The 11,271-nt window shown below is 34.7% G+C and overlaps 1 protein-coding gene across 2 annotated transcripts; it reads right to left on the bottom strand.

The window, feature by feature from the left end:
- Positions 1 to 923: 923 nt before the first annotated feature.
- hlfb (HLF transcription factor, PAR bZIP family member b) lies at positions 924 to 11,271 on the bottom strand. Of its 2 annotated transcripts, none has more exons than XM_005156334.5 (4): positions 10,986 to 11,271; positions 9,452 to 9,811; positions 7,986 to 8,200; positions 924 to 5,496 (listed from the first exon to the last, which is right to left on the bottom strand). In XM_005156334.5, exons 1-4 carry the CDS (start codon positions 11,092 to 11,094, stop codon positions 5,278 to 5,280), a joined length of 903 nt encoding a protein of 300 aa, XP_005156391.1. In that variant the 5' UTR covers positions 11,095 to 11,271; the 3' UTR covers positions 924 to 5,277.

Genomic DNA, 11,271 nt, shown 5'->3' with positions numbered 1-11,271 from the left:
AACAATGTTGGGTTCCACACAAATCCTTTAACCTGTCCCAAAACAAAACCTAAAAAAATAAAATAAAACAGCTAGTTAAATTATATTCACGAATTTAAGTGGATTTAACAATGAGTTGTATCCATAATTTCATGGGCGTCATGGTGGCACAGTGGGTAGCACAATCACCTCACAGCAAGAAGGTAGCTGGTTCGAGCCCCAGCCGGGTCAATGTGGCGTGTATGTCTAAATGAGCATTAGTTACATTATATGTAAAGAAATGTAGGTATCACTTTATTTTGCCTGTCCCTTTAGTGCATTTTGTTGAATTTAAGTTCCATTGCATCTACATGCCAACTATTTCTCATTAGAATATAAGTAGACTGTTAGGTTGAGATAAGGCTTAGTGTAAACTGATGTGTACTTGCAAAGTTTCTTATAGTCAGTTAAATGTCTGTTGAAGGAGCAGTATCAACAGATATTAAGCAGATTGTCTACTAATACTTAAATGAGAATTAATTGGAATGTAGTTACAATGCAACGTTTAGTCAACAAAATGTGCAACAGGGACAATCAGTCATTACGGAAATGCATTAGAATACAAGTTAATATTAACAGCAAAGCCATTGTTGATTGTTAATGGATGTCAAAAAATGCCCTAACAAACACAATAATATATGTTGTTCAGCTAATATTAACAAAGATTATTAATGCTTAACAGATGTGTTGTTGTTCATCATCATTAATTCATGTTAATGAATGCATTATCTAACGTTGACTAATGCAAGCCTATTGTAAAATAGAAACCTTATTGTAAACAATGTTTTATAATAGAGTATTTAAAACACAGTAAGTTGTAGAATTAATATTATTTCTGTTATTTCAATTTTTGCATATTTTAGGTTAATAAAACATTTAAATTTCACTCATTAAGTTGACCAAGCTTCTTTTCAAAAGATTTTTTATTATTTTCATTAAGATAAATGAACAGCAAGAAGGAACCAAAAAGGACCACGACAAACAACAAATATTTATGCAAATATTTAAGTCGAAAAATCATCTGAAGAATGTTTAAATTTAAACATGCTGTAATTTCATATATTTAATATAAAATATTTTTGACAAAGACTGAAAACATTCTGTATGTGGCCAAGAGTCACATTCTTTTACCGTTTTTGGCAAACACACAATAATACCACACTTCATGATTGTAAATCACAACCAGTATATGAAAAGTAATGCAAGTGCCATTCGATATATATATATATATAAAAAAGATACTGATGCCTGAATAATAGACAGCTGTAAAAGGTAAAGAAACTATGATCGTGGTACTAAATGCAATTTATTAATGCCCGTATAGAATTTAGAACATGTTCATATAGTTTGACGCAATACAGTACACATCTAAATACATTTATATATTCAGAAATTCATAAGAAAATACTGTACAAAAACGAGAATAACTTTGTAAAAACATTTAATATGACAATATAACCTTATTGTATCTCATATCATTTGGTCTGTATTCAAGAGTGATAGACATAAAATACATCATACATCTACATTCATTTCATAACTGACCACCAAAAGGCAACATATCAGCTTCAATATACTCTACTGTACAGCAGGTTTCTTCTTTGTGTTTGCAATAAGGGCATTGAGACCTTGTTCAGCGAGCTTTACTTCGATCACAGTTTAAACTCATAGAGTATGTTGTTATAAAGAATCAATAACGTTATTTGTGAAATATGATGGAAATAGTATAGTAGCAGCCACTAATAAATTTAGCTTCTAACACATTTACATTAAAAATGGAAAGAGGGGCGTTTTAACCAAATAATTTACCTTTCAAATTCTGTTAAATGAAAGTCATTTTAACTTTTTAGAAAGTAACTAGGCTGACTTTGGGCTTTTCACACGGCGCTCGACCTGGATAACGTCGTTCTAAACTTACTTTTAACCCAGAGTAAATATTTTTCACTTATAACCAGGTTGTGCACCATGTTTACCCGAGCTTACAAAACTTAAAACGGAGCATAGCTTGCACTGCTTTTAAGGGTATGTCGGAGGCAAACGTACATTGTGTGAAACTAACTTCATCAATGTTAAAATGGATATTTTGCATCATATTCACGTGCTTTTGACAGTCACGTAAACACCGTACGTAATAACCATAAACAGTTTAAGCATTTGAGGTCACTTTTTTTTTAAATTGTCAAATTGTACCAGACAAGTAAAGCTTGCTTCGCTCCAAACTTTACAGTCCAAAAAAATTGTTCAGATTTAGCTATTGACAATATTATTACGCACCAGGCCTACACTTCACTAGCAGGACATGTGCGCACCTTCATCTAATCAAAGACACAGTCAATATTCAAATGAAGAAGTTGACGTGAGGTTTTGAAATTTACCATGTGAAATAATTTCAGGGTTAATTATAATCTCTTAAATTAGTGATAGGCTAATTAATTAATTGATGATTGGTGTGAAACATGGATCAAAATAAACCAGAATTCTGTTCACTCAAGGTTTAGAATGACCCAGGTTTAAATAGTTCTCGTGTGAAAAGCCTACATGTGGCACAGATTAACACAGACTGGCATACTTAATTTAACACGCTTTGGAAGAGTGCATTAGTTCCCATCCACCTTTTTCAGCAGCACTGGTTCTGGAAGTATTTTTCCCATCAGGATTTTTTCACATTAATGGTTAAAGCTTTGTTAAAGCATATACAAGTCAGGCACCAAACAAATCACCTTTGAGGTACTACAATCCCATAAGGCACAGGTGTCAAACTTTCAGAAAGGCTGCAGCTCTGCACAGTTTAGTTACAATCCTAATTAAACACAACTGATCAAACAAATTGAGTCCTTCAGGCTTGTTTGGAACCTAAGTGTGCTAGGTAAGGTAAGTGTGTTGGAACTGATCTATGCAGGGCTGCAGCCCTCTAGGAACTGAGCTGGACACCCCTGCCATAAGGCATGGCGAATTGCAATCAAAGACAATGAAGAAATATTGAATATTTGTTTTGGGAATGGGAAGGTTGGTACTGTAAGGTTAATATATAATAAATTAACAATCCACAAAATGAACATATTTCCCAGTACTGGATTGCAGCTGGAAGGGCATCTGCTGTGTAAAACATATGATGGATGAGTTGGTGGTTCATTCCACTGTGGCAATAAAGGAGCTAAACTGAAGGAAAATAAATAAAAATAAAATGGTAGCCTCTTGTGGGTATCTGCTGCACAAACATAAATAAAACTGTGATATAAAACTCTCAGGCCTGGTCCTTTATCTTTTTTTTCATTGCCACCACTCCTCATTTTATCCTTTCGGAACTCCTCCATGGGACTTGGGGTGTGCGTTGCGTACAAACGCAATCTCACTGCAATTTGTAACATTTTACTTTACTGGCTAATTTGTATTAAAAACACCTTTTAAAAATCGTACATTTTATTACAAATGAAATAACATAAATTAGCCCTTTTACTGACATTACGTAAAAAAGTTACATTTCCTGGTGAGATTGGGCTGGATGCACATGTACATGTGTTGCTAAATCTGCATTCATCTCTATTAATATTTAATTGTTTTTAAGAGTGTATAGACACTGACAATTGCACTATTCGTGGTGACTCATAGATGTGGGCGGAGCTAAAGATATCATTGGACAAGTTTCATTTATCAGCTTTGCTATCGGTATTTCACATACCGATATTTTTTATGAGTGTGGGTTCATTCATTCATTTTCTTTTCAGCTTATTCCTTTTATTAATCTGGGGTCACCACAGTGGAATGAATCACCAGTGTGGGTGCAACTGAAACATAAATTAGTTTCATTTCAGCCAAAGGGGACCACAAAAATTCAATTTAAGATCCCTCAAACGTTGTCAACCAAGATGGACCAGACAACAAATGGGACAAACGCTGACGGCTACTTTTAGTTTAGAACTGAATAGGATTTACTGTAGATGAGTTATTTTACTCAGACCAAAAAATCCTGTTGGTCATTATGAATCTCTGATTGGTACAGTATGATGTTTGTACAGCATCATGGGTAATAATGTAGTTTATCTGCATGAATTCCTGAATGGGATAAGAAGGCCATGGCCATGGTGCTCCACTGGAAAAAGGTGGTTTGCCATCTCCAGGTTGGAGTAAAGTCCTTACCCCTAGTGGAGGATTTCAAGTAACTTGGAGTTTTGTTTACGAGTGAGGAAAGGATGGAACATGAGATTGACAGACTGATTGCTGCAACGGCAGCAGTAATGCAGTCAATGTACCTGTCTGTTGTGGTACAGAAGGAGCTGAGACTAAAGGCAAAGCTCTAGATTTACCGGTCCATCTATGTTCCTACTCTCATCTATGGTCATGACCGAAAGAACAAGATCTCAGATACAAGCAGTTGAAATGAGTTTAATTTAAGGGGTGACACAGCGCACCCTTATAGGGCGCTCTGTCACCCGGGAGGAGCTCTGGGGGAAGACCAAGGACACGCTAGAAAGGACTATGTCTCTCAGCTGGCCTGCATGGAACACCTCGGGATCTCCCCGAAAAAGCTGAAGGACGTGTCTGGGGAGAGGGAAGTTTGCATGAATTCCATCATTAACAATAATCGTTTTACTAAAGGACTGAATGTGTAACCAATGGATCCAACAAAAGCATATCAATTAACAACCTCACCACTCATTAGAGGTCTGTTTTATAAAATCAATTTCCCATTGAAATAAATGAACTGGGTTTTTACTTCCAGAACCAGTTGCACTCAATATTAGCAACTTCATTACCTGCTTCCTAAAACAAACACATATATTAGTATAATTGAGTTATTTTATGAACTCTCATTCTTGCTACATTCTGTTCTGTCTGTGAGAATGATGTCTTCATGAAGACACAAAACCTAAAACGCCTGAGGAATCTATGCACATGTACCTCTCTCTTACACAGCACAATGAGTGTGAGCCTGCAGAGCTCGGATCTGACTGCTAAAGTACAACAAAATCAAGGCAAACGTTTGTGGACAAATGCTACAACACTAAAACAATAAGTAACATGATCGGCAAACAATGATGGCTTTGTTTGCACTAACAAATAGAGAAAGAGAATGGCTAGATCTCTATAAGATGTATAAAATAACCACGCAATGAAACGTTTCTGCCTTCTAAGGTGCCAAGAACAGACTGAGGTGAGGGCTGGCTGGAAAACTGGCCCAGCGGACCTGCAACCCAAGAATATTGTCCTTCGAATTGGAAGGGCACTGGGTAAGGGGAACTTCAGAGCACCGTGAAGGCCTCACAGGGGCCCGTGCTGAGCTTCATACTTGGTTAAGATGTTTTTGCACCGCCCCAGCTCTTTCCGTAGGTCAGCGACTTCCTGACGGAGGGCCATGTTCTCTTTCTCCAGGAAACCAGCCCGGATGGCAATCTGATTTTCCTTCAGACGCCGAGCATCTCGTGATCTCTTGGCAGCCACGTTGTTCTTCCTGCGCCGTGCCCAGTATTTTTCATCCTGCTCAAAATATGCAGAATAAAAAGGGTGGGGAAGAGATGGGAGCGCCCAGTTACATTATTGTGCGATTAGTATCATTTACTGTTTTTTAATGGATATGGTAACCCTATAAATCCTTATGAATCATAGCTACTACAAAGCCGCTCAATCATTAGGGTTTACATTTTATGAAATAAATGTTTTACTGAACTGTCAAGTTGATTTAGTGCTGAATTAATTTCTACACTGTAAAAATTATATTCAATTAGTCATGACAGGATATGTTTTTAAATCATTGTAACATATTAAACTAGGTTAATCATGTTCTAAGATAATTTTATAAGTTATGCAAAAGCTGTTTTAAGTCCGTTTAACATAATATAAGTACAATGGACTCATACGGTTAATTTGATTCAGATGAAAAATTTAGGGCAATCAGGTTTTTTTTACAGTGTAGGGGTATTTTCTTACTCATATTAGGGCAGTTATTATGTTTAGCCATTTTATCTGTGTTTTCTTGTATGTCTTGTATGAAAATGTTTTCATAATGACAGCTAAATACAGCTTTTTTCAAAAACAGCACTTTATAAAAAAATTGTATTCATCTCTGGATTAAAAATTTACAATTGTTAATAAATAATAGGCCTACGTGTTCAAGTAAAACGATGCTATAGTTTTGTTCTGCAAATTACTGATAACATAGATTTTATTACATAAAAACGCCATATTTTCAGATACAAACTCCTAGCCAGAGGAGGGTTCGGGTGGTTCATAAGACGCAGAATTTGTCCCTGCATGAGCTCAATCGTCCTATTTTGACTGCTATGCCATCATAAATTGTGTAAAAAATAACAACAAATAAAAAAATGTAAGTACTGTATTGTGGTTAAATAGAGAAAAGTTTTTACAAGTAACTTTTATTCTAACTCTTGGACCTTGGAGAAAAAATTACCAATAAAAAGTAAATTTTGAAGCATATAAAAGTAAATTGTATTAGTAATTAGGCTATTGTATCCATGAAATTTCCATCTCTTTTACATGAGAGGCTAAAAAAATTGGGAAGCTCTACATTAATATTATTGTTATTATTATTATTATTATTATTATCATGCATATTTTTTGTTGTTTTTCAAGTGGCCAAATTCTGACTGAGGAAAGTTGAATGTGCTGGCCAGTTTGTTAATTGCTTAATAAATGACAATACTTTGACGTTTTTAATTTAAAACTTTAACAGATTTGTCTTTTCATCGTATTTGATAAAAATAATATATATAAATAAGTTTTTTTTTTCCATATTCCTTTATTCTAAATCTTTAGAAAATGCTTTGGTAGATCAAAAAGTGTGGTTATGACCACCTGACAAGCTAATCCAGAAATAAATAGTGCTTCACCAGCATGGACCACACCACACTTTGAGCTAGACTTTATTGGGATGTAGGGATAAAGAGATGGTAAAAGAACAGTGGGATGAAGGGGATGGGAAGTTTCAGGATAAACAGTGAACAGATAGGTAGGTTGATCGGGCATCCTACGTTTATGAGACTCAAGAGTGGGGGTATACTGTAATATTTTTTGTAGAGTGATTGGGCCCCCCGATTTGACATAGGAGTAAAGAGAGGGTGATATGACTGTGAATGGGAAGCAAGAAAATGGAGGGAGGGTGGGTTCAAGAGAACAGGAGAACTAAAGGGCTGGTCTTAAATAAGTTTTAGGAAGTAGGTAATTGCTTAAGGAGACAAAGTGAAGTGTGGTTCTGCCGCTGAATCTTTGTTTACAGGTTAACTCCATTTAAAAAGCCACTTAAATGCACTATAACCATTTAAACCATAAATACTTTGTAGTTAAATAGAAAATGAGGCAACTATCTGTAAAAATGGTACACTTTTTGAGAAAATATAACCACCCCTTTCACCAGGCTGGCAATAGCCCTGATATGTTAATATTCATTAGACAACACAATTCCCGTGTTTACCAAAGAGGAGAGAAATCAATAAATGAAATCCTATTTACTATTTCGTCAAATGCATGATTCCTTTCTTTGTATTTATTCATTCATACTAATAATTTAATTTATCAGGATTTGCAGAGTTAATAGTTTCGACCCAGTAGCCTACAATTAAATCATTTAAAAGGAACCGATGATTGTGACAAATTACTCCACACTTCAGCTATTATTTATGACTGACAGGCAAGCACGAGAGAAAACAGATCTTTATCGTGACAAGTTTTCTCACGCATTCGCTGGCGTGCAATCAGCTTGGAGCAATTTACTATTGCGCAAAGCTCAAGAGGGATCCACTTTTATTCGAACAAATTAAAAAAGACAAATCCTTTAATCCTAAACCCGGCAGAACTGGAGCGCTACCAGGAAAAAAAGGGTGATCACGTGGTTCTGGCGGCCGGAGCGGAGGATGAATGAACGGACATAAGCTTCTTAAACTGCTGGCCAGCTGGTCAATGGCGAGGGGTGAAAAGAGTCACCAAACATACACTTTTATGGGCTGAATAGTTACCTTCAAATCATCAGGAATGAAGATTTTGCGTGCTTTTTTGATCATAGGCTGAGGTTTCAACTCTTCTTCGGAGAATTTGCGCTTCCGTGGATCGAAAACCTCCTGTCCAGGGACGCTGGAGAGAGCGAGATCTGCCGGGTCGGGCTCGTAGCTCACCGGAATATGAAGGGCCTCCGGGTCGACTGGACTCGGTGTGTTACGGGATGGAGGCAAAACTGTCAGGAGAAAAGAAATCTATTCATTGTTGACTCCATGCAGATCTTGCATGTTAAAGGGTGTTGGGAGCATTTCAATCCACTAGGTGGCGCAGCAGACATTAATATAAGCGAAGTATAAATAGGTACCTTCAGCACATTTTTTATACATTTATATTTCTGTGTATGCATTTTACTGCTATGTTGTTCAAAAAATTGTATTATGAATGCATTTAAAATGTTTAATCTATTTTAGCTAATAATAAAATAAAAAGTGAATTAATTTAAATTAATAATTTAAATCAATCACTTGATTCAATTTATTTTTTTGTGCTCATAATTTGTTTTTATTTGTCTTTGAACAACTTTTTACCTTTACTTTTGTAACTTTAAAAGATACATGTGTAAATTATTTTAGTATCAGCTGAAAATCTCCAGAATATCTCACTTTATGTGTGTATGTATGTATGTATGTATGTATGTATGTATGTATGTATCTATGTATATATCTATCTATGTAGTATTATTATGATAAAAACATTTAATGTGGCATCAGTCAAAATAAAATGCTTAAATCACCCTGTGTCCATTTTAGCAGAATTAATCAATATATTCAAGTTTTAATTAAGTTTTTTTTTTTACATTTTAATTACTTTCAGCATTATTATATTTAATTTAAGTATTTAATATGATAAATTGTTAAATATATATGATGACAATTATAATCATATTACAATGGTAATTGCTTTTTTAAATAAAATGTATACATTATTTTTTAAATGCATATTTTCAAGCTCTAACTAAACAAGATTTTCCTCTTACTAAACCCAAACTTATACAACAACGTAGTTTACTTTATTTCCTCATTAGATGCAAAAATCCTCATACTAGAATAGAAGTCATTGCCATTTTTCACATTTTTTCCCCAAAAATGCTTGTTTTTGTTGTTCTGCATTGACCTTTTCTTTTTTTTTTACCATCATAAAGTCTTGCTTGTCAACAGGATTTAACAGTGTATATTTTTACGATCTGTATCTTATCTAATTCATTTCTGCCTCTTGACATTCTCAGACTGGCTTACAAATAACTTGTTTTGAATATAACAATCTATACAGTCCAAAAACAAACACACTTTGAGACTAAAATGAATACTCTGTCTCCCATTTTCCACCCACACATGGTCATATTTAGTGCCATCTGGTTTGGCTGAACATGGCCTTTAAATCTTTTGAGCAGAATGGACAAAACCAGGGTCTAGAAGTGACATTATACCTGATCTGCCAGGGCTGTGGAGGCAGTTTTGAGGAGAAATGGCTGTGTGGATGGAGCGACTACTGAGGTCCATGACTGAGATAGGCCCCTGGGGCATTGAAACCTGTTGCTGCTGTTGTTGGTGCTGCTGCTGCTGCTGCTGCTGGTGATGATGTTGATGGAGGTTTTGGTCATGTTGTGCAGGACTGGAGGGGATGCCGTTTTCAGAGAGAAATTCTTCAAGGTCCATATACTCCAACTGAAAGCTGTCTCCATCGTAAGACAATGTTTTATCCCAAAGTGTTGGCCCTAAGAAAGCAGACTGCGGAGGGTTTCCCTCTTCGTCCAGCTTTTTAACCTTGTCTCTCTCCTTTCCATAGCCTGAAAGAATAGTTATATGTCAAATCTTTTACATCAAGAATAGTTAAAATGAATTTAATAATGTACATACAGTAATTAAGGTGATTTTTAGCTGCAATGCACACTAAAGATAAATATGAAAAAATGTACACTCTTTGCAATAATTTAACAGAGACATTTCTACATTTTAGGACAACTAAGATGGATTTGAAAAATGATTTATTAAAGTTTTAAGATAATTAAAGTGTTTATACTTCTATTACAGTTTATAGTAGTAGTTGAAGCATTGCACTGTAAAAAAGATTTCTCAAATAATAATATTAATATTAGTTTCTCATTTTATTTGCCGTTTCAGCATTGCATAGTAAAAAAGTTACATTTAAACTTTAATATAATGATTTCTGATGCTCTACTTTTCATTTTACTTTTTCATTTTTATAATTTTAGCCCAGTTGAAAGGAATTTAAATGTACTTTATTACATTTTCCATAATTGTGGTTTTCATTTAGAATTTTTGTGCGTAGCTGCAATCTTAAGAATGCACTACAAAAATAATACTTTTATAAGGATCTTATTTCCTTTTTCAAAATTAATTTATTCGTAATGTATAGCCAAAATGCATTTAAAATCCTGTACAGCATTTTGCATGCATGCTTTAACGTGGTTCAACTTTAGTGTTGCAGCTTCTACAATCTCAGCAATGTACAGTAAAAAACAATTGACAGATCAGATAAAAGGATACGATTTTTTTTGTCGTTTTTCTTATTTTAAGGTTTTTCGTTTCAACAAATTTCTTCAAACTCACAAGTTCCTCAAACACAAAGCTTAATTCTTCAAAATTTGTTACAGTTTATTATTTATATAGAAAACTAATATAAACATAATAAAAACAAAAAAACATCCTGTTATTAATATTATTAAAAACATCATTATTATTAAATATAATATTAATAATATTAATAATAATAATAATGAATGTAATCTCAGCTGTTATGAATCTACGCTTAGTTTACAAACTAATGGAAGAGACACTTTAATGGCAAACATCAGGCATAAAAATAGTCAAACGAATCTAAGACAGCATAGACAAGCACTTTAACACTGAATATCACATCTAAAACTAAATGACAAGTCCTAACAGCAAAACTAACCAACATTTTAATCTTCAATGTAACAAAGATAAAGTTTTATTCACCTTCATCTTGGTGCAAAGGCAGTTTCAGAGGTTTTTCCAGGAGCGCCTTCAAAACGCCGTTAGTTTGCGGAGGTAGAAAAGCTGGATTCATGGTGAGCTGTCTGGACATAATCTCTCTTATTCCGTAAAAATAATTCTTTGAATAGCTGAATTGAAATGAAAAGCTATAACAGGTAAAAAGCGATCATTCGACTAATAACGACAACTGAGAGATCCTGCTCTACAGCACCGGCATAAGTGGCTTGAAGTAGGTGGAGTGCGCGCGCGTGTGTATGTGTGTGTGAAT

The sequence above is a fragment of the Danio rerio genome, chromosome 12, assembly GCF_049306965.1.
Source record: "Danio rerio strain Tuebingen ecotype United States chromosome 12, GRCz12tu, whole genome shotgun sequence".
NCBI lineage: Eukaryota > Metazoa > Chordata > Actinopteri > Cypriniformes > Danionidae > Danio > Danio rerio.
Note: the sequence above shows the minus strand (reverse complement) of the source record. Positions and strands in the feature narration are given on the sequence as shown.

Excerpts from the sequence above, each read along its gene's own strand:
- hlfb (XM_005156334.5), bottom strand. The coding sequence starts at position 11,094 with ATGTCCAGACAGCTCACCATGAATCCAGCTTTTCTACCTCCGCAAACT. Across the intron at positions 9,812-10,985 it reads GCCTTTGCACCAAGATGAAG|GCTATGGAAAGGAGAGAGAC; the intron begins GTGAATAAAACT and ends CTATTCTTTCAG. Across the intron at positions 5,497-7,985 it reads TCATTCCTGATGATTTGAAG|CAGGATGAAAAATACTGGGC; the intron begins GTAACTATTCAG and ends GCATATTTTGAG.